This window comes from Rhinolophus sinicus, chromosome 1 (assembly GCF_057876585.1).
Source record: "Rhinolophus sinicus isolate RSI-liver-muscle chromosome 1, RSI-T2T, whole genome shotgun sequence".
In the NCBI taxonomy this organism is placed as follows: Eukaryota; Metazoa; Chordata; class Mammalia; order Chiroptera; family Rhinolophidae; genus Rhinolophus; species Rhinolophus sinicus.
In genome coordinates, this window is record NC_142501.1 from 138,094,758 (window position 1) to 138,119,418 (window position 24,661).

General features: G+C 36.9%; 1 protein-coding gene and 2 pseudogenes across 1 annotated transcript in view; 2 read left to right on the forward strand and 1 right to left on the reverse strand.

Moving 5' to 3' along the window:
- The first annotated feature begins 3,796 nt into the window (after positions 1 to 3,796).
- On the forward strand, positions 3,797 to 4,462 carry LOC148759275 (cilium assembly protein DZIP1 pseudogene; annotated as a pseudogene).
- Positions 4,463 to 11,181: 6,719 nt separating this feature from the next.
- Positions 11,182 to 14,909, reverse strand: LOC141570004 (sphingosine-1-phosphate phosphatase 1-like; annotated as a pseudogene).
- Positions 11,202 to 24,661, forward strand: part of GNPDA2 (glucosamine-6-phosphate deaminase 2) — a 31,231-nt gene continuing 17,771 nt past the window's right edge. The window contains exons 1-4 of the mRNA XM_019741011.3: positions 11,202 to 11,333; positions 15,529 to 15,690; positions 19,387 to 19,488; positions 20,539 to 20,721. Coding sequence (XP_019596570.1) covers positions 15,567 to 15,690; positions 19,387 to 19,488; positions 20,539 to 20,721 — 409 coding nt within the window. The 5' untranslated portion in view covers positions 11,202 to 11,333; positions 15,529 to 15,566. The remainder of the gene's footprint in view (positions 11,334 to 15,528; positions 15,691 to 19,386; positions 19,489 to 20,538; positions 20,722 to 24,661) is intronic.

Here is a 24,661-nt window from a genome sequence, read left to right on the forward strand (position 1 = left end):
AGAAACAAAAAGAGAAATCAGAAAATAGCTTACAATGAATAAAAATAAAAACACCGCATACCTAAATTTATGGGTTATAGCAATAAACATGTACATTAGAAAAGAAAAAGGAGATCAAATAAACAACCTAATTTTACACCTCAAGGAATGAGAAGAATAAACCAAGCCCAAAGTTAGCAGAAGGAAGGAAATAATAAAGATTATAGCATAAACAAAACAGAGAATAGGAAACTACAGGCCAATATCCCTGATGAACATAGGTGTAAAAATCCTCAACAAAATGCTAGCAAACCAAACTCAGTGACACATTAAAAGGATTATACAGTATAACCAAGTGGAATTTATCCCTAAGATTCAAGAATGGTACAATATATACCAATCAATTAATTAATATAGGGGATTTCCAGTCGAGGTGGTGGTGGAGTAGGTTAATGGTGTGCTCACCTCCTCTCGGGACCACATCAATTACAACTGAACCACATAACAACTGTAAAGCAGGGTCTTAGCTCCTGCGCCCCGCACCAGAAAGCAGGATATGGTGAGGACAAAAAGGAACACCCACGGAGCCACGGATAAGGGGTTCATACCACTATAGTCTCGCTGGCAGCTGGGTTGGAGACACAGGAAGCAGGAGCCACACGATGCGCAATCCGCCCTCTGCTTCTCTTCTAACCAACCAACTAATGCAGCCACAACAGCTACATCAGTGGCTAATGGCTAACTGGTTACAGCTGATGGCCATCTACTACCTCAGCCACCATCTTTCCATGTGAGGCCCAGAGCCTGGAAATTGCTCTTTGGGACTCTGTCCCCACAACAATCATTACTGAGAATCACCCTAAGTTTAGCTGAATGGAAGCCCTACAGCTACGGACATCCAGATGCAGCCACCTTAAGACTTGTAGGAGGTGCAGAGACAGAGAACCGACTGATTAGACACCTATGTGTGACTATTAAAGCTAGGGAGGGATATCTCAGCTGTGGAGGTCCCTCCCTGTGCAGCAAGGGATCCCAGCCCCTCCTCAGCCCAAGGCTCCAGTGCTGGGGAGAGAAGTCTCCATGATTTCTGACAGTGAAAACCAGCAGAAATTGTGGCTGAGTGAGACAACGGATAGCTACACTCCCAGGTGCTCCTCTTAAAGGGACCGCACATATACTTACTTGCTGATGAACTGGCTGGCTCTCACTCTGAGTTCCAGCACTGAGACAGCAACTCGAAAGGAACCAGGGACATAGGGGATAGAACTGAATTGTCTAGCTGCAGTGTTAGGCCTGGAGGGGCAGCTTTCTCTGGATCGGAGGAGCTGGTGGAGGCCACTGTTTCTTCCTGAGCCCTCCTCATTCTAGCATGCATCTGCACGCAGACGCCAATCTGAGTCTCCATCTAATTGGCTGTCATCTTTTATCTGCCCCACTCAGATTCCCTGAGACACGCCCCACCCAACTTTTGGGCACACCCAAGCCTCTTCCAGTGGCTTTTCCATTAAACGGCCTGCCTTGGTTCATGCTGCAGATATTCTGAAAATCTCTCAAAGGTTCACAAAATCCAAATAAGCAGCAATGGTTGCTGGACTTACGGTGATCATTTCTTTAGGTATATAAAGGTTGAATAACTTTGGTGTACACCTGAACTTAATGTAATGTTGTATGTTAGCCATATTTTAATAAAAATCTGAAATACACATGTATAATATACTACATTAATAGAATGAAAGATAAAAATCACACAATCATCTTCATAGATACAGAAACAGCATTTGACAAACTTTCAAGATATAATTTTTAATAAATTAGGTATACACGGAATTTACCTCAACATAATAAAGACCATACATGATAAGCCCAAAGCTAACATCATATTTAACGGTGAAAAACTGAAAGCATTTTTTCTAAGATTAAAAATAAGACAAGGATGCCCACTCTCACCGCTTCTATTCAACATAATACTCGAAGTCCTAGCAAGAACAATTAAGCAAGGAAAATAAATAAAAGGCATCCAAATTATAAAGGAAGAAGGAAATGATCTCTTGTTTGCAGATGATCTGATCTTATATGCAGAAAACCTTAAGGCCTCCACAACCTGTTAGAATTAAATGAATTCAGTAAAGTTGTAGGATATAAAATCAACGTACAAAAATAAATTTCATTTTTCTACATCACCAAAAAACTATATAAATAGGGAAATTAACAAATCAACCCCATTCACAATGGTATCAAAAAGAATGAAATGCTTAGGAATAAATTTAACCACGGAGGTGAAATGCTTATATACTAAAAACTACAAAACACTGATGAAAGAAATTAAAAAAGACACTAATGAATGGAAGGACAATCCATGTTAATGGAGTGGAAGAGTTAATAATCTTAAAAAGTGCATACTACCCAAAGCAATCTACAGATTCAATGCTAATCCCATCAGTATCCCAATGTCCTTTTCTATAAAAATAGTAAAAAAATCCCAAAATTCATATGAAACCACCAAAGACCCCACCTAGCTAAAACAATCCTGAGCAAGAACAACAAAACTCGAGGCATCACATTTCTCAAATTCAAAGTATATTATAAAACCACAGAAATTAAAACAGTATGGAACTGGCATAGAGATAGACATACAGGCTAATGGACAGAATTGAGAGCCCAGAAATAAACCCATGCATACAGTCAACTGATCTTTGACAAGGGAGCCAAGAATACAAAATGGAGACAGGTTAGTCTCTTCAAAAAATGATATTGAGAAAGTTGGATATTCACATGAAAAATAATAAAATTGGACACAAAAATTAACTCAAAGTAGATGGAAGACTTCAACCTAAGACCTGAAATTGTAAAACTCCTAGAAGGAAACATAGGGGGAAAGCTTCTTGACATTGGTTTGGTAATAATTTCTTGGATATGACACCAAAAGCACAGGTAGCAAAGAAAAATAAACAAGTGAGACTACATCAAACAAAAAAACTTCTACACAGCAAATGGAATAATTAACAGAATGAAAAGGCAATGTACAGAACAAGAGAAAATATTTGCATATTATATATCTGATAAAATGCTAATATGCAAAATATATACAGAACTTGTATAATTCAATAGCAATTTAATAAATAACTCAATTAAATAATAGGCAAAAGACTTGGATAGACATTTCTTCAAAAAAGGCACAGAAATGGTCAACATGAAAAGGTACTCAACATCCCTAATCATGAGGAAAATGCAAATCAAACACACAAAGAGATATCACCTCACAACAATTAGAAAGGCTATTATTTAAGAGAGAGAGAGAGAGAGAGAGAGAGAGAGAGAGAGAGAGAGAGAGAAATGTTAATGAGGATGTGAAGATATTGGAATCCTTCGATACTGTTGGTGTGAATGTAAAATGGTGCAGCCACTATGGGAAATAGTATAAAGATGCCTCAAAAAATTAAAATAGAACTACTATATGATCCAATGTCACTTTTGTGCTTTTATCCAAAAGAACTGAAATCAGGATCTTGAAGAGATCTCAGCACGCTCATGTTCACTGCAGCACTATTTTCACAACATCCAAATTACGAAAACTTAAATGTACATCAATAGCTGAATAGATTAAAAAATGTGAAATATACATACAACAGAATATCATTGAGACTTAAAATGAAGGAAATTCTTCTACTTGTTATGAGATGGATCAACCTGATGCATATTATGCTAAATAAGATAAGCCAGTCACAGAAGGACAAATAATGTATGATTCCACTTATATGAGGTATCTAAAATAGCCAAATTCATAGAGACAGAAAATAAACTCCTGGTTACCAGAGGCATGGACTGGTGGCAGCTGAGAGCCATGGATGTGGACAACGTGGTGGCGGCCGTGGACGTGCTCACGCTGCAGGAGAACATCATGAACATCACCTGCAAGCTGGGGGACCGGAAGTGCCGGCACTGCCAGTCGGGTGTGGACCAGATGGCGCTGAAGCTCCCCCACCTCGCACAGCTCACCATTGAGCTCTGCGGCGCTCCCAGGGCTTCCTCCCCTCACAGCTGCTCACCTGGAGGAGCAGCTGCACCTGAGCCAGGAGGGCTGCGAGCAGAGCAAGAAGCTCCTCACCAAGCAGCCTGCGGTCAAGTTACTGAAGGAAAAGTGTAAACACTGGAAAAAGATGATGTCCATCCAGCAGATGATGATCAAAGCCAAAGACAGCTATTTCCAGTGCCTTTGTGACAAGGCCTTTATGAACCAAGCTTTTCTACAGAATTATATTCATCACCACCACCCTGACGATCCTCACCTTAAGTGTAAGAGAAATGCGCAGACTGATCAGCTCCAGAATGAGATGGACGTGTTGCAGGAGGAGCTGCAGCTTAGAAGTGTCAGTTAGAGGCTGCGCCGCACGCCCACGCAGGCAGATTCTCTAAGGGACATGGAATGCAGAAAACAAAAGGAAGTTTGTTGATAGATGGAAGGAAGAAGAAAAGGAGAAACTAGTTGATGAAATGTTAAAAGTCAAGGAAATGTTTATGAAAGAGTTTAAAGAATTAACTTTAATTTCACTGATTGGAGCAACTGACTCTTCAGATGTATAAGTAGTTCCACATGTCAGAAGATCCAGATGCCAACAGCATTTCAGTATTACAGTATATCGATAATCCGCCAACACAATTCTAATATTCCTGCCTTATAGTATTTCCCACAATAACAAAGAAGCTGATTCAAAAACAAGGGTCTCTTTAATGGCACCTAATACAGTATTGAAAAACAAAGTTGTCAACAGTATTTTAAAGCATATAAAGGTGTTTAAGACATCTGCTGCTTAAATATAACATGTCATTGAAGTCATAAAAAGTATTTTCTTCAGAACGGTACTCTAACGTTTAAGTGTATTTTTTTTCTACTAATTTTTAAGTGGATTTTTTTAATTATAGCACATTTTGGTTTGTTTTAAAACTTTTAAAATATCTTTCCTATGCATGTTATCTCATTGGAAGTGTTTTATTATAAAATTCTCTTAGTATCCTTTAAATTGAATTAGTGAAATCAGTGAAAACTTAAGAGTAGATTGCTTACTTTTCTTATAGAAGTTTAGAATTATAACAATATAGCTAGGCCCGTGTTAAATACATTTTCCAGAAATAACTTTACCATATTCAGCTTTGATTTATTGCAAGCATGTTGTTATTAAACAATTACTTTAGAACTTCAAATACCATTTCTGCAGCATAATCTCTACCTGGGATATTTTATGAATAAAATGTAGCTATTTAAATGTCCATTAATTTATAAAAATATGAATAGAAAATATTGAGTCATTGCTGAATTCATATGTGTATGTAGTTTTTTTTCACTTTTTAAAAATGCCCAACCTGTATTACAAAATACCTCAAAACTAGTTCTATTCTTAACAATGACATTGTCAATGGTCGGAGAGTTCATATAAACTGTTTTTGCATTTCTTAAACTTTCTGGAATTATCTGTACTCTGTTTCCCAAAAATATAACATTTTAACTAAATGATTTGATGAGTTTTGAATGTTTTCATTTTGTCAACCTATCAATTAAATCCCTCCATTACAAAAAGAAAAAAGAAAAACAAAGAGTATATAACAAACTTAATGTTTACATACCTAATAACAAAGCATCAGAAGACATGAACCAAACATTGATAAAATGGCAACAAAAAGTAGACAAATCCACAATGTTTGTCTGTAATTTCAACAGTACTCTCTCATTAATTGATAGAATAAGTAGACAAAATCAGTAAGCCTATAGCAGACCTGAACACTATCAACCAACTTTAACTGAAATCTATAAAACAATCTACACCAACTCAGCAAAATTCACTTTTTTTTGCCAAGTGCACATGAACATATACCATATTCCAGGCCACAAATAAGTCTTAACACATTTAAAAAGGACCAAGTTATGCAGAATATATAACAGAATGTTATCTGTTACAGGAAAAGAGTGTTCTTGACTTCACATAAGAAACAATTCAAAAGTGAGCTAATATAGAGTTTAATGTAAAAGTAAGTTTGTGAGGTCGGACAATTAAGTCCACGAATGCACCCTAGAAAAAGTGCTCCATACCTCATTGCTGAATATCACTATGGTCACTTTTGAAGTGCTCCCCTGGGTAAGCTATGCACTGATGCCAGCGCTTAGTACACCTTTCAAAACAATTTTGGAACTCTTTTTCTGGAATGGCCATCAGATCTTTCATTGTATTACCCTTGATATCCTGAATGTCATCAAAATTTCTTCCTTTCGATATTTCCTTTATCTTCAGGTAAAGAAAGAAGTCATTGGGGGCCAGATCAGGCGAGTAGGGTTTGTTTACTGTTATTTGTTTGTTTTTGTTTACTGGCTGAAAACTCCCTCATGGTCAGTGCCCTGTGAGCTGGTGCATTGTCGTGATGCAAGAGCCATGAATTGTTTGCAAAAAGTTCAGGTCATCTTTCATGCAGCCTTTTCAGAACTTCCAACTAGTAAACTTGGTTAACTGTTTGGCCAGTTGGTATAAATTCATAGTGAAGAATCCCTCTGATATCGAAAATGGTTAGCAACATCATTGCAACATATTCTTGAACTTAATTGTCAGACATTTGTATGTATCAGAGAGTAAGTAAGAACACACACAAAGTCCACCCCATAGACAGAGTGGTGGTCTCTAATTGCTAGTGAAAGAGAGACCTCTCCATCCCCTGAGCTAGGGTTTACATGTGTTTTCTGCTTCCATGGAAAATTCTCTGGTATGAGGGGAAAGGAGGATAGAAGAACAATGGTAAGTTTATCTTTAACTTTACTAAGATGCAAGAAGGATAGGGGCAGGTTTGTTTTTAGCTCTTATAAAGCACAACCTGTGTTCCTTTCCATGGGCTTAACTAAGATGGTCATAATGGAAGCGCTAGTCTTCCGAAGAGATTGTTCTGTGTGATTGATTAATATCTCCCTGCGTTCTGTGTCCTGAAGCAGGCAGGCAGCAGGCAGGCAGCAGGCTTGGAATTTAACCTATTCGTCCTCATGCCCCTTCCCTATATTATGACCACAGATGAACTAAAATAGAAATTCAAATCAGAAAGATACCTGGAAAATACCCAAATATCTGAAAACTAAAAACATACGTCTAAATAACCTATGGGCCAAAGAAGAGATAAAAAAAGAAATTAGAAAAAAATTTCTGCTGAATGAAAATGAAAAGACAAGATATCAAAATGTGTGAGACGTCCTTAAAGCTGTAGAAATCAATGAAATACAAAAACAAAATGAAGCAAAACTCAATTAATCCAAAATTTAACCCTTTCAGAAAATCAAGTAAATTAATAAGCATCTAAACACAGTGATTAGGGAGAAAAAATGAAGGTACAATTTACCAACATCAGAAATAAAACAGGTGAAATCACTATGGATGGCACAGATAACAAGGGGATATTATAAACAATGTTATGCCAATAAGTTTGGCAACAGAAAATTTAAAATACCTTGAAAGACAGACTAACAAACCTCACTCAAAAAGTAATCAATTGAGGAGATCAGCAAAAATGGCAAGGTAAGTAAATCCAAAAATCTACCCCTCCAGAAAAGCAAAGGGAAAACTGACAAACTATTAAAATCAAAATGTGGGGAATTCTGGAGACTGATTAAAGACTTTTGGCAACCTGAGGAGGGCTTTTTCATGAAAGTAGCCTGAATGTTATTAAGAACACTATTATTGTGTGTGTTTTAACTTACCCTCTTCTCATCCTCTGCTCCCAGATCAGTGGTATCCTTGAGGTAAGTGTGAGGAAAACATACATTCCCAGTACTATAGAGAGCAAAACCAGGCGGAAGCACTTGCAAACCCTCCTTCCCAAATAACAACCATTACTTAACGTCTCTCAGGTAGAAAAATCTAAGTTAGAAGAATTTTGAAAGAAGCCATTTTGTCCAACTCAGAACTCCCACCTAGTGCTAAAGCCACACCTAGGGGGAAAGGGGCAGTTGTCAAAAATTTTATAGGTAAATGTTCAGTTTCTTCTGGCTGAAAGACCATGACCATGATCAGGAAAAACCATGCCCAAGACAGGCTTATCTCAGCAATGCACGATATATTTAACATTTGAAAATTAATCACTATAATTCATCAACAGACTAAGATTGAAAATCATACCATCATTTCTATAGATGCAGGGAGTGTTTGATATATAACATCAATTTTTGATATAAAAAAGCAAACAAAAAACTATCAGCTATTAATGAAATGCCTGATACTAGGGCTGGGGCAGGGAAAATACAAAATGAGACTAGTATGTCTGGATTTTTGCTGCTATAATACAATCCGTACCCATTCTACTTCCTTCTTTCGAAAACACAATCTGTTAGTCTCTTATGGCATTCATAAAGCTTAAGTGGCTGCTCATTGTCTACAATATAAAGTCTAACTTCTACTCATAGCCTATAAGGTACTTCATTTCATCTGGATCTCTCTATTCAGATCCAATTTCTGCTAGTTTTTGAAATACATCCTACTCTTAGCCACCTGGGAGTAATTCAGAATTCCATATATATACCTTTTATTTTCTTTCCTGCATACCTTTGTGCAAGCTATTTCCTGGGTTTTCTCTTCTGTATTCGCTTTCTGGCAAGATCCAGCTTACCCTGATCTACTGATCCAACTTCAATCTGTTATTTACAGGCATACTGGGTGATTTTTGTTTTACATACAAATCTGATCATGGTATATACCCTGCTGAAACATTTTGTAGTATATAGAAATTTCATAGGCCATAAATTCCAATGTGCTATTTCTTGGTTTTTTTGTTTGTTTGTTTGTTTGTTTGTTTGTTTGTAATATATCTATCTAAAATACATCTTTAATATAACTTTTTTTTTTTACTTAAATATTTCCCTCAAGTCCCATTCTCATGAGAGCAGGAAACTTAAATCAGTTGTTTGCAGTTTCATTTAATTGTTTATTGTTTTCTTAGTCATTTCAAATATAAATTCTGTTATTTCTGTGTACCCCACTTCCTGTCCTTCAGCTCAGGATGATATCTAAATTGAGGAGGCTATCGGTGTCTATATCAGCAAAGACATCTGTTTGGGGATCCTTTTCTCTTCTCTGACATCCACTGCAATAGATAGGTATCTTTTCCTGTGGTTTTTATTCATAAGCATACATGAGTATCCCACTGGTACCGTGTTTCCCCGAAAATAAGACCTAACCGGAAAATAAGCCCTAGCATGATTTTTCAGGATGACATCCACTGAACATAAGCCCTAATGCATCTTTTGGAGCAAAAATTAATATAAGACCCGGTCTTATTTTTGGGGAATCACGGTATCTGCTGAAACATCCTTTGTCCATTGTCCTCCATTTGTATGATACATATTGACTGAAACACTATTTCAGGCTCTGGGTCAATTAACTGCAGCTCTATGTCAGCTACTCAGGATCACAGGGTATGACTGCTGTCCGATGCTTCTATGACCTGTAGTAGATCAGGGCTGTCATCAGGCATATTTTCCTGTCACCTACAAAGCCACCACTACTCTAGTTCTCCTATGCTACTGTAAGTCTGTCACCTTCCTTGAGTGACAGCCTGTTAAAATTTTTCTATGAAACACTTCATCCAAAACCTCTGTTCAGGGACCTGTCTATTAGTCTTGCCATTCCTTGGGGCTCTATTTGGAGAAGATGACACATGTCCTTCCTATGCTCAGGTCATCCCCAAACATAAAAGAACATCTCAATTAGAGTCTCATGACTGCGACTACTTTGCCTCATTAGGATTTATTGGGTGATGTGTGTAACCCCAGAAAATTGTTAGTTCACTAAGAGTAAAGATTGTGTTTCTGTTTTACTCATATTGGTGTCTGGTACATACGAGGGTCTCAGTAAATGTTTACTGAATGGACAAATGAATGACTCAGCTTACATGTCCCTGCCCTTCTTGAAAACAATTTTTCTGTTTAATATTCAATATTTTGCTTTTGATTGCAGTAACTACTTGCTTTAATCTTGGTACAAAGGCATGGCATATGGATTGCATGGACCAATTTAGAGAAAAGGCAGACAAGACATAATAAAGTGTAATCAAAGCATAATTAATAGTCAGTACTTACAAAGCAGAACTTACTTTGCTAGTGTCAGAAACTCATAAAGAAGTAAACCCACTGAGGAAGAATACATTTCATAAATATCGCACTATGCTCCGATAATATTCCCTACAAAGCTCCTTTTATTACTTGTAAGTCTTTTTGACCACAGTAGATGCACAATAGATTTTTGTTAGATGATACATTACAGTACTGGGAAGGTGTTAAAAACTACTTTTGTAAACTAATTCAAGGCTATAATGCTAAGAAACCTTGGCCTCTAATATCAGTTAATGAGAAACTTTGCTGTTTGAAGTCATATCATTGAGAATGGAGCATACTACTCTTGGCTAAAGAATGTAAACTTGGGGGATCATTTGACCCAGAGAAGCTGGCTGGATACGCAACCCAGGTGTAGCACTATACTCATAGATAAGGCGTTTGAGGACACTATCTTTCACATTAATCTTAACTTGGTAGTGTCCAAGGAAACAGGACCTTGAGTCTACCTGTCACTCCGTGCTAGTAACAGATTGTATGGTTCCTAACAGAACTCTAAACGTTGTTCCTAATCGGACATAGTGAGGCCACACAATCCTTCGCATGATTGCTGCTTTCACTTTCCCAAGCCTGCTTCCTTGCTTCCTTTCCCCTCCTGAACAAAGACCTGTGATTCTGTTTCTTCTACCCTTTTCCAGAATCATTTAGCACAAGGCCATATCCCGTTAAAATCTAGGTTTGCTCAAACTGAGCTGCTCCAAGTTTTCCCTTTGCCTTTCTGCACCACTTAACAAACTTAACTTTGTTTGATTAGTTTATTAATAAAAGGTGCTTAGCTGTCATTGTGCTTGCAAAGTAGACAATTCAATTGCTTGTGGTAGAGGGCAGAACTATTGCCATTATGGGGAACAACAAAAGAAGGTATGCTTATATATGAGCATTGTAGTCCTACATTTTAAATTTCATAAACCCAAAGAATCTACCTCAGTTTAACCTCTGAGAGATGAAAAAAGAGTAGCAGCAAAGCGATGGCCCAGAAACTGGAGATTCCCTTGTAGGAAAGGCATCCTGCCTCAGGGAACTCTACAGATCTCTGCAGCATCTCCAGCGAGCCAGAGGTAAGCGCATGCGCATCACCAGCAGGTCGCGCTGCCTCCCTTCTGCGCCTCGGTTTGCATCCGGGTCTTTGGGTTTAGCGCTCCACGCGCCAGCCGGGGTCGTTCCGGATTTGCTGGGCGTTGGTGGTTCGCGCTGTTGAGCTTCGGAAGAGCAGTTGGGTCAGCAGGTGAGTCTGGGGGTTTGGGCCCAGAAGGGGAGTCCGGGTGGGGGACCCGGCTGGTCTTAGTACCGAGACGGGGAAGCGGAACCCGGGGCGGATTGGGACCCTATGGGCGGGGGGCATTAAACTTGGCTGGTGATCCTCTTCGGAATTGGGCCTCCGGGAGGGGTCTTCCCTGGTCCCTCGTTATCGGCTTTCTCCTGACACTTGTTAAAAAATTCGTGTCATCCTCACTTGTTTTCGTTGTAGTTTGTGGAGGGGCTGGGCCATGCAGGCTCTCCGTGGAGGGGGGTTGCAGCCTGGCCTTCTCTGCTGCTTCTCTCCCCTCGTCGGGATCCAGTGCCCCTGCCCCCCACGCCCCCTTCCTGGTCGGGGCTTCAGAGGCCACGTGCAGTGTGGTGTAGGGAAGAAGCCCAGAGCAGGGATTCTGGGAGGCTAGATTCTAGTGTGCATTCTGGACTCAGCTGTGTAACCTAAGTTATGCATAAGTTCCCATCCGCTCCAAAGTTCTGAGATTTGTGTTCCGCAGCCCTTTCTCCGAGTGATGCACATTCAAAATGAATCAGCACCTGAGGAAGATGAGGGAGGGTATGGTGCTGTGTCATTTCTTTGAGTGCTTTCTGGTTGTGCTGTGTGCCAGGACCACAGGAGTTTGGATCTCTGAGGATTGACAAAAACACATTCTTAAAATCTGAATAAATGTGTCAAAATCATTCTACCTTACTCTGGGTGAGGTGATTCATTTGGGACTTCTGGGAGTGAACTCGGAGCATTCCAAAGAGTTAAAAAAAAAAAAAAAAAAAAGGAAAAGAAAAGTTGCTGTACCTGATCTGAGAGACATACTTAAACCTCTTTCCAAGGAAGTCACCTTGTATAGTGTTCTTTTCCATGTCTAACTTCATAGTAAAAATCACCAGTGATATTTGTAAAAGTGCAGATTTCCTGGACCCCATTTCAGAAATACTGTCTAGAGAGAGGGATCTGGGAATCTGTATTTTTAACACAAAAATGCTATTTATCTCTTGTTACTATGCCAGAATTCTAGATCATGGTGATCATAATTTTTTGTTATGCCAAATTTCTTGAGATCCATTTAGATTCCATATATTCATTGTAATAAGGCCTACTCCTGTTAATTTAAAGAGTTTGACACATTACTGTATGTAAAGTGTGGGTACGGACTATATATACAGTAATAAGTGAAGCCAGTTGTGAAAGAATTGGTTTGGGTGACAGAGCTATTTAAATATTAAACTAAATTAAAATCTAGGAATTGTGGAAATATAAAACTAAGAACTAAAGTCTACTGTTTATGGTTATAGTGTAAATGTTATGAATCTTGACAATATAAAAATAATACACCTTACAGAAATCAGGGGATGTCAGCAAGTGTAAGCATGCAATTTTCTCCTTTCATGATAGGTCAATCCACATTGTCTAAAATGGAGTCATAGTTTTTAAATGACTCTGATCTCTTAATATTTGTATAATATTTTTCCTTAACCGTAGAGTACTCTTTTAGGAACTAAAATCCCTTTTTGTGAAGTAATTTTCTTCCCCAAAGATCAGCTGTTTCTTTAGTTCACTATTTTCTTTTTCTTTGTTGAATTCAGGAATAATTAAATGTTATACTTTTTATTTAAAAAATATTTCTATACAGTTCATTAGATATATGGAATGACGTATGCCTAATAATGGGAATTATTTATGAGTAGTAGAATTTGGGCCTTTTTAAAATTTTTTTTTTCCTCCATAATTATTATCTTTATTCTTAAATTAAGGGACTGGTCTTCAAGATGAACAAATCTTATAATTCAAAAGACAGATAAAACAAAGCAGCAGTCTAAGAATACATTTTGCTTCTTTAAGAAAGAATTCGTTTTTAAACTTAATCTATGGACCATGAAAAACTGGGTGGCCAAAAGAAGTAGGCAAAATCCAAAACATTTACCATTAAAAACTCATCCCAAATTGGCAGACTGACGCTGCTGTCTTGCTTGCCATTTTTACAAACCCACTAATCTGATCAAGAGCTCTAATATTAAGAATAAAACCAAGTATTTTTAAAGATAACACGACAATATACCGTAGCTCAACAGCTGATACTACAGATCAGTAATCCAGAAGATAAACTTTGCATCTATCAGCAAATTAGCAACCACGTACCTCTTAAAAAGAGAACTCAGGCTATTCTCCATTAACTTCCATAAAGGGTGGCTTTCGTTTAAAATTCATTACTTCATTGCCTGGACTGACTGTGTTCGTTTTGGTATTATACTAGTGTTTTATAAACATTGTCTCAGAGTAAAGCTAATAACTTTACCTACTCCTGGAACAATCAGTTTGGAAGAAGGCACCATATACTGTGATGAAGGAGGATCTCAGTTACCTAACAATTCATTATAAGGGCATTATAATTAATCACAATTGTATTCTGTGCATCGCAGGAACTAAAACTTAAGTTTAAAAACTCAACCAAAGCCCAATGATAATATATTACTTAACAATTTTCCCTTTGGGTTTTAAGAAAGATGACATTACTATTAAAATACAGTTTGACCGTTAAGCCTCTGGGTTTCTCCCATCATTGAATTTTGTTAAAACCTAGAAAGGGCCTGTTTGCTGGCACTTGTGAAAACCTGCAGAAAGAGAAGTTTGGGAGGGAAACGGCCAAATTAAAATAACCGTGGAGAGCAAAGAGAACTCGAGTTGTTTGACTCCCTCAGGTGAGGAGAGGTCACCTTACCTGCCAGCGGCTCTAGGTGAGGAGGACCACGGAAATGGGGATGGCGATGCGGGACATGGCATGGGTAGGGGCGTGCTCTACACGGAGTTGTGGAAGATCTTCAATTTGACCACGGTTGGCGAGGTGGGCGGCGGCCAGCGGATGATGTCCTTGGTGCGCTGGCCCAGGTACAGGACCACTACCCAGATGACCACGAGCCTGCGACCCACCGGGGCATCCAGATATGAAACCCAGAAGGGGAAGAACAGGATGTAAAAAAGTTCATTGCCCAGCTCCGTGCCGAAGCAGAACAGGTAGTAGAGCGGCCAGTTGCTCACGTGGTCAGCTCGCCCTCCTGGTCCGTCAGAGTCAGCGAGTTGTGGCGCCGGGCGCCTGTCGCGGCGAAGCGCAGCCCAGCGCAGTCAGCGGGTTCCGCACGCCGCTGGGGGCACCACCGCCCAGCTTGGCGGGACACATTACGGTAGCTCCCGGGAGTCCGGGGGCCTCCACACGCCTCTGGTTGCCACTCTCCACGCTGACAGTCTCTGGAAAGGGGTGCCACCTCCTCATCCTCCCTCAGGTCGGCGGCGGCCACGGAGAAGCAGCTCAGCTGGGCTTCCACGCTGCCCATCCGCTGGCAGCAGGCCACTTCCTGCGGCTTCTGCAGAGGCCAGCCAGCTGGGGCAGGTGCTGCCTCAACGGCATGGTAATGGTACCCACGCGCCCTGCGGACCCGAGGATGGCAGCAGGAGTGCGGGCCTGTCCTGGGCGCGGCCCCCAACCGGTCCTTTGCCCCTGTGCACCTGTACGGTGGCAGCCGCAGCAGCGCCACGGGCAGCAGCAGCCGCCTGTTTTTGTTTTTTTGTTTTTTTACTTCTATGTACCTTTCTATATTGATTGGAATTTTTTAAAACTTCAGGTATCATTTTTATAAAAACGTATTTAATAAAAACAGATTTGGTTATTACATTATAGGGAGAATTCTGGATTTTAGTAAGAAACCCAAAAGTTGGTGAGTAATCATTACTATCATTAACTTGCAATGAAGAAATGAGTACTGCTCTGTTTGCTGTTAGGTTTGTTTTTTGTTTTATAGAACAACATCCTTGTAGAAACAGTGCAGTGTGGTGTCTCTATATTAAATTTGCCTTGATATGAATTCTGGCTTTGTCACTTAGTTACTGTGTGATCTCAAATTGTGTGAGTCCCTGTCCTCATCTTAAACCGGGCATTGTATTTACTTCTGAAGATTGTTGTAATGATTACTGTATGTACTTAAATGACCTAGCCCACTACCTGGAACCCAAGTTCTGTTCAAAAGAGAACAGCTATTACTACTATTTTAAAAGTGCAGATTGTATTTGTATACATGCATGTCTTTCTTAAGTAATGTCCTTTTTCAAGTCCTCAGTGTATTACACTTCTACTTAAGCGTCTATAGATTACTTAAAGTGTTCTACAATGGAATTTTCCCAGGTCTGAACTTCTTGCCCTGGAAGCTGTGCATCACCATAATGAGGCTTGTAATTCTTGATAACTATGACTTGGCTAGTGAATGGGCAGCCAAATACATCTGTAATCGCATCATTCAGTTCAAACCTGGACAGGACAGATATTTTACACTGGGTTTACCAACAGGTAATAATATACCATTTTTTTCCCCCATTTTAGTTACTGAAGGTTGTGGGGTTGAAGAGTTTCCTTTAGTAAAATGTTTTCCATGTATTTCTTGCCATATTACTGAACATATTAGCATATAAAGCCAGAAATAAATAATATACATATATGTGTGTGTATACTTAAACATATGTATAGTATCCACAGTTTGTTACTATTTTCTTTGTTTAAATTCTAGCTCACCTATCACTCCAAAATACAAAAGGAAATACCCTAACTTAAGTGATGGTCATAGCATTTTTTTGTACCTGTGTACTGGTTTGCTTGTTTTTTGGCAGGGATGTCACTTTATTTATATAATTTCTTAGTAGTAGATTCACCTTACAATCATTAAGAGATATCTAGAGTATGTGCTGTTGCCTCTTGATTTCACCTTAATGGACTCATATTCCCATATTAACCCTTTGCTATTTCTGTGTTTCTTTCCATTATTAGAAGTATTATAAGTGAAAAATTTCGGAGGTGTCTCTTCATGGCAGAATAAACATGAGCATTAATTACATATTTTATTGGATTAGTTCTCTGTTAAGGTTTTTCTTAAAAAAACAACCAAGTGGTGTCATTGATCTTATGGCATTTTATTTGATATCATGGACTTCCACAGAAAAGTATTGAACCTGGAATTAGAGCGGCTACTTTCTTGGTTACTGTAAGACATTTGTTCTACATCCCTAAGCCTTGGTTTCCTTACGTAAGCTATAAAGATAGTAATAGCTTACACTCTGTTTTGAGGCTCAAGTATGAGTGTCTGTGCAAGTCTTGTGTATACTGTAAATAAAGTTCCTGCAAGTGTGTTTTTATTTAAACAGCATTTTCTCCTGCTCCTCCACCCATGCATGCCAACTACATAAAAGGTAACAATCATAATGTTTTTTCCACTTGCAGAATGTCCACTCTTTAGCTCACCAAATTGATGTTTTTGTTTGTTGTTTTGCTTTTTATTTTTTTGGTCCAGTGTAGTAGATCTTGATGATAATGGAAAAGAGGGATTTTTACAAATTGTGCACACTAGTACTGGGCTTCCTCAGCAACCACAGTTCTGATATGGGAGCCTCAGTGGCCTCTGCATTAGGTTGCATACTGATAACCTGGGCTACGTTCAGGCTAGCTGACTTAATCACTCTGTCTTGATTATGATGTAGAAATAGTAATTTGAGTGTGGGGTGAAAGGCCTTCAGAGTCATGAATGCCAGCGGTGCTAAACATGTTTTTGTGTATTTAAATTTATAACTTTCTTGGCTCTGGATTGTATAACTGCCTACTAATATACTTGCCAAGGGTCTATCTCTGGAAAACCTTTGTTGATGTTTTCTACTTTCCTCCTTCATTGACCATTAACAGTGTTAATCATTCCCCACCCATCCATGCTTTTGAAATTTGAGCATACATTTCTGTAACTGCAAGTAATATGCTTTATTGTAGTTATCCCCCCGCCACACACAATTTCTGAGGAATATCTGTTCGGTAAATATTGAAGTGATCTGAACCAGCTTGACATTTAAGGGCCTGCATGCTGTGGGCCTGACCTACCTCCCTGACTCATTCCCACCATTCCCTTACACTGAATCATGATAAACAAATTAGTCTGCTTTTAGTTCAAAGAATAGGCCTGAACTTGCTGGCTTTCCTTTCAGTCATGTTGCTAACGTGTTACATAATGAAAACTATGAGCTCTGGAACCAGACAGAATCTCTTGCATCCCTGGCTTCACTGCCATGTGGTATTTGGCAACTTTTTAAATCTTTTTGACCCAATTCTTCCATCTTCAAAATGGAAAAGATAATGCCAACTTCCCAAGGTTGTGAGATTTACATGAGCTAATGTATGAAAACACTAGCGTAGCATCTAGCACATGGTAGGCATACAAATGTCATCTCTGAACCTCCCCCATCTTTTTTCTATTCTCAACTATTCTTAACCCATCTTGACTGCAGGAATTCTACTCCTTCTTCAAGACTCAGTTGAAATGCCATCTTCTTTGATCCTTCCAACAAGCTAGACTATTATCTTTGATTCATTATAGTTCTCCAGACTTCTAATAGGTTATTTATAACAGTTTTCCTTATGTTACGGTTATTTTGTACTTGCCTATCCCCATCTTGTGAGTTCTTCTAGGATAGAAAGGCTTAACCTTTGTTTTATCTGAATCACAGTAAGCACTTGCTAAATGTTATGTTAATAAAAGAGTATTGCAAAGCAAATATTAAAATGAAAAGTTTTTTAAATCAGTACACCCTATACAATATCTTTCATTTTTTTCTTCAGCCACTTTGATTAAAAAGTAGAAAATAATAAAAGTATTTTTTGTCATCACCATTGTAACAACTTCTCACTTTTTTATTTATATATCTTTAAGGAAGGAATCCCGTAACTATACGCTGGACACTAAAAGAATGTTTATGCTTCTAGAAGGAAGAAGGAAAAGCATTTTTGTCCATCTTTTAGCCAGGTTTCATGTTAGTGGGCTATAGTTCTTTGAGAAGGAATTCTAAAATTTGACCACATAAATTTTAAATTATTAATTGCATTTTAAAACAATACATATGCTTAACTTTAAGAAAATCTATTAGTCTTCTGTTCTCTGAATTTGTCTATATTTATTATTTATAGCCACTTCTGTTTTCCTATCATCTCAAACGATAGTTTTTTTACTACTCTGGAATTTCGTGTGTGTGTGTGTGTGTGTGTGTGTGTTTATTTTGCCAGAGACTGTTTAGTTCTGTCATACTTCTGCCTGCCACTTGAGTAGAAATTTGTCTGCAGGTGTCTTGTTTGTGATGGTGCGTGGATTCAGAATCAACACGCCAACCAGGATTGGAAGGACCAGGTTGTCTGCTGATAGAATGCTAGCAGTCTAGCCTTCAGTTAAAATGAAAAAAGATAGCAAATTCAGAAAACAAAGGGAGGCCATCCTCAAGTGGCTAAATTCATTTATCTCTGTTGTGCCATATCATGAGGCAGTATCAGACATCTTTAAATTTTATAAAACATGTAAAAGAATTACACTTATAAAACAAGTAAATCAGTAACTCAGGTGAAGTATCCAAAGCCAAGGTCCCTTTCCTAGACGTCATTTTACATTTTACTTTTTAACTGATACATGCTGAAGATAACAGAAAACGAGAAATAGGAGCTCCAGTTAAAATCTTAAGGCTAAGGTTCCTTACTTAATCCTTGCCAGTTTCAGAGTCTGTTTTGAAAGCAGGGACTATTAAAATTTAGCTTTGTTTTCCCTTTTGATATTAATACATGGTAACCACTTGAACCATTTATGTATCATTTGTGCTACAAATCCTCTAAGTTTTTTCCTCAGAAGGTGGATGTTTTTTAATTCAAATCTGTTCTCTCAAAGTTTCTAATCTTGGAATATACAACATCAATTCCAAATAACTGACAACTTACGAAAAATTTTCTGAACTAAAATGTCTAGTGACAGGTTTCCAGCTTTATCAGCAAATTCTAGTTTACTAAAATTGCAAAGTAGCTTGAAAAGAGACTAATTCAACATATTTGTTAATTGAATACATATTTAAATTAATAATTGCCTAATAAATTAGAAATATAGAATATCATTAAGAACGGAATAAAGTTAACATAAACCTTTTTAAAATTAGATTTTTAAGTTATGTTAGAAAATGTAATTTTTATCTATTTTAGGCAGTACACCTTTAGGATGTTATAAAAAACTAATAGAATATCACAAGAATGGAGACATTTCCTTTAAATATGTGAAGACGTTTAACATGGATGAATATGTAGGTAAGCTGTATTATTTGAATATATTACTTGGATCTATTATATATTTTAAATAAAATGAATATATTTTGAGAATATTTAAGATTTTAAATTATATTTTGAATATAATATGACTATATTTTCTAGAGTATAATGTACAGCCTTGTAACGAGGTTGGGAGTTTATATTTTTTTAAAATGACATTTTTGTGATGACAGGACAATATAATAAAAGGAATATGGGACTAGAAATCTACTTCATCTTGGGCTCTGCAACTTACCAGTCTTGTAACTTTGATCTTATCTCTTCACGTTTCTCATTCTCTTTTTTTCATTTTTCCTTAAGGCATAGTTAAAACCAGTCTTGTGGAACAATAAATAAAGTACATATGTGTAAAAGTGTTAGTAAAATAAAGATTTGTCAAGTATTAGGCTATATTTCTAGATGGAAAGGTTTTATAATTGATTAATATTCAACTTGCTTATCTAGAAAGATCTTTGAGGCATATAAGCTATGTTCAAATTTAAATATAATAATACATTTTTAATGGTAGCCTAAGTGTTAGCAAAAGAACTGTTGCGATTCAAAATACTTTCCAGCATATATGAAGAATACAGGAGGAACATGGCCCAACATTTCATTTATATGGTTTATTAATTTATATTGAGCTTAACACATAAATCAGTTCCATTGATTACAATTCTGTGTGTTTGAGAAGTGGAGTAGAGAGACTAAATGCACATGAACTAGACTTCTCTGTTTGAATTCCAGCCCCTCTGTGAGCTGTGTGACTTTAGGAAAATATTTAATTTTTCCATGCTTCTGTTGTTCATCTATAAAATGGGAATGATAATAGTATTTCCGTAGATGTTGTACAAATTAATTGAGTTAATATATACATATACAGTGGTTAAAATAATCTGTGGCATGTAATAAGCATATATCCCACATAAAATTGCATTTAAATTGAATATGATATAGAAAGGTTTTATATTTTAACTAGCATTTATGGCTTAATCAAAAAAGTAAATTTTAATTTCTGGAAATCATTACTTTTTTATTTATTAACTTTAGGACTTCCCAGAAATCATCCTGAAAGTTACCATTCTTATATGTGGAATAACTTTTTTAAGCATATTGATATAGATCCTAATAATGCTCATATCCTTGATGGGAATGCTGCAGATTTACAGGCAGAATGTGATGCATTTGAAAAGAAAATAAAAGAAGCTGGAGGAATTGATCTTTTTGTTGGAGGTATGTAAAACATTTGTCATTAATCATTTGTTAATATTTAGATCAGGTGCTTTGAATTAAAAAAAAAAACCTTACGATTGTGTAATGTAAAGAACACCTATGACTATCTGTAATACCCATTTATTTAGCTACTGATCTTTTCCTTTATTTTCATCAAAAAATAATTGAAGTTTGCAAGTTGGAATTGTTTAAATTATATCTTGAGAAATAGGTCCCAATCCCTGCCAGAGTCTTCTAATTATCTTTTTAGAATTGACAGTTTACTACATCTTACAAGTGATGTGCTTCTTTTCCTAAATGATATTCTTATCCTTGTACTATTTCTTTAAAACTCCAACCCAGCTTTCTTATCAAATTACAGAGTCAAATCTCTAAAAGTTCACGTGTGGAACAAGTGGGTTTTAGTATTTCTCTTTGGTCACTTAAATGGCTTAATCTCATTAAGAAATCAGTTAAGAATAATGTAAGGTTTTATTTATCAACAGCCTTTAACTAATAAGAATTAAACTGTATAATTATGTTAATAAACTCCAAAGTGATTAAATGTTGAGTTGACTAAATTCCACTTGCAATTTATGTATATTTGTGTGTGTGTGTATGTGTGTGTGTGTAATTGCTGAAAATAGATAGAAGAGTTCCTTCCTTTCTAATGACAACATAGTTTTCTGTCATCAGTATGAAGCATATGAGACAGCTAATTCATCACTATCAGAATAGTATGGTAACATCAGAATAACATCAATTAAACTGAAATCAAAATTGTTTTTGGCTAATTCTTTCGTATTCAATTAAAAATACTAAAGCTCTAAATTAACATTAAGTTCTCTGGATATATCTTATAATTAATTAATTTGAAGTCTGCTGAAAATTACATGAATTAGATCTTCAATAGAGCTGTGTGAAGTTAATTTATGGTTGAGGTGGCCAAGTATGCTTGAGTTGGTTGCCCTTGGGAAAAATTAGATTTTAGAATCAGACATAAACTTGCATCCTGTTTTGCTCACTTATTATCTGTTTGACCTTAGAAAGTTTATTGAGGCTCAGCATAACTAAGTCATTTGTAAAACAGGATTAATGTTAACCATTCCAAAATGTGTATACATTAACCATGGTAAAACGTGTGTTTTGCACAGTAGTTGGTATGTAGTTGGTACTCCATGAAGTGTTATTTCAGTCTTATCTTTCTCTCTGAACTACAGATGCTGAAATAATCGTTCCTTAATTTATTGAATATCCTGCTTTTTTACTGAATTACCTCTAAAGGTATCCAGAAAGACTGAAATTTTTTTCCTAATGAAATATTTATCTCTGACTAGCAGAACCAGCATCAGTTAGTTTCTTGTGTAGACGGAATGGTTTTTCTCTGAGCAAGAATCCAAGTTAGGACTATTTTGCTTTTCAAAATAGAAGGTTATTTACATTTTAAATAAAATTTGTTGATATTGCCTCAGTATTCTTGGAAAACATTTGTATTCTACTTTTGTCCATTCTGAGATAATTTCCACTTGCACCTGCCAGTATCAGGGCTAAGGTGATAGGTATTTGAGAATGCTTAAGTATTGCTCTACCCATGCAGTCTTTAGATTTTCTAAATTCCATACGACAATCAAGTAGAATTTCTGTAATATAATATACCTAAATTGTTTATCATAGTTATATCAAGAAACATTGTCACTCATTTGCTGTTATACAAAAAGGCATGAGGTTATTAGATTCATTATTAAAAATGGCTGCATGAAAAGTGTCTTTTTTACTTTTTTATTTGAGGACTTTTTTTGCTATTAATTTATTGAGCTTACAGAGGATCAATGTGAAAATTCCCTTGGGGACTCAATGCAGGCAATAGAATTTACTGGGGGGGAAAAACTGCTAAGAACTCTTTAACTCCTGTCTGTCCTTTTGCCTGCTTTCCAGAAAGTATCTATAGCTTAACATAATACTTAAGGCTGAATTTCCCTCAAAGATTTCTAGTAGAACTTACTTCTTTCTTCATAGCTTTAAGTCACTTCTCATCTTCTTTATAGGTTTTTGTGCATTCCTCACTATAAGCCACCTTACTTACCCTTTGAAACAGATGGAACATAAATTATAATTATTTATCACTGACTCTTACTAATGAACTGTACTTTGTTTTTTAACCAATTTTTGTCTTAAGTTTCCTATAGTAGTTCTCTTGTAAAAAAAAATAAAAATTAAGAGGATTTCCTTGTCTCTTCTATTAACATCTTCACTGTAGTCATGTGATGATTCAGGGTCTGACATTTTTATATTTAACATCCAAAAGACATAATTACTCTGCATATAGGGACTGAACGGTTATTTCTTTGCATTTTCTTTGAACTCTTTCCTGTTTGGGATATCCTATTATTGGATGCGTACTCATGAAAGAATCATTTGATTCTATGCCTGCCTTTGTTGATTTCAGTTTGTTATCATTGGATTTTCAAGATGAGGCTTGGTATCTGGGTCTTACCACTTACCCTTCTTTTGTTCCAGGGTTTTGGTTAATAAAAACACTAAGAACTGAGCCAAATGGGATCAAAATATCAGCTTTATTAAAGGTAAAGTTGTATTAGAGATTGCAGATTGGGCTTGAGGCCAAAATGGGGTTTCCTTACTCTTCCCCTCTGAATTGGAAATAGTTGAATAAGAGAAGTCTAAGAATATTAATCCACAAATGCTCACTCCTGGGTACTGTAGCAGGAGTTTCCTTCCCTCAGTAGAAAAGAGAAAGGAGGAAATATACTCTGCAAAATTCTCATTCTTCCTCTGAGGACAAAAGTGTTAAGAAAAAGAGTGAGATATATCATGCAATCCCTGACTACTCCAGCAATAAAGTACACAAACATGAAATTTATAAATAAACTCTAAAGGTATTATTAACCTTAAAATTATCTTAAGTTGTTTTGCAAAAAAGAAAAAACAGTGGGGAAACTTTAACCCTCTTCTTTGGTTATGTGATTAGATGATTTGGTTTACAAGTAACAATAATCTAATGGTATCAAAAGTGAATTGGAATGATTCTGGAGTAACTCACAGGATAGAACAGTTGAAAAAAACTGTCTTTGGCAAGTACCATATGATCTCACTTATGTGTGGAATCTAAAGAATAGAATAAATGAACAAACTAATCAGAAACAGTCTCAGAGATATAGAGAAAAACTGAGGGTTACTAGATGGGAGGGGGGTGGGGATGAGGGAGAAGGTGAGGGGACTAGAAAGCACAATCGGTAACCACAAGATTGCCACGGGGATACGAAAGACAGTTTGGGGAATATAAGCAATAATGTTGTAAAGATATTATACGTTATCCTATGGACACTTGTCTTATTAGGGAGACCACTTCAGGGACAGTGTAGATGCCTGACCACGGCAGTGTACACCTGGAGCTGAATAATAATCAATGTCAACTATACTTTTATATTATATATGTACATATATATATATATATATATATATATATATATATATATATATGTACATATATAATATGTGTGTGTGTGTGTGTGTGTGTGTGTGTGTGTGTGTGTGTATGGTTACAGGATGTGGAGTACAGCATAGAGAATAGAGTCAATGGAATTGTAACAGCTATATACGATGTCAGAGGGATAATAAATTGGGGGAGGAGGTTATCACTGTGTGAAGGGTGTAAATCTCTAACTATTACATTGTTTTGTACACCTGAAACAAACAAACAAACAAACAAAAAAAAGTCTTTCGAAAAACAACTGGGGGGGAGGAGCCTCATGTCTCTGAGGCAGGAACTCATTGACTTTCCCTATAGTGCTGTCATCTAATGCCTCAGCTCTAGATGCCTTTTTGCTTTCTATATCCCTGGTCAAGTTTCAAATTTCAGAATTTCCAGAGAGAAATTCTAATTATTTCAGCTTGGGACAAGTACTTATTGCTAGACCACATCATCCTGCCTAAAAAAGAGGGC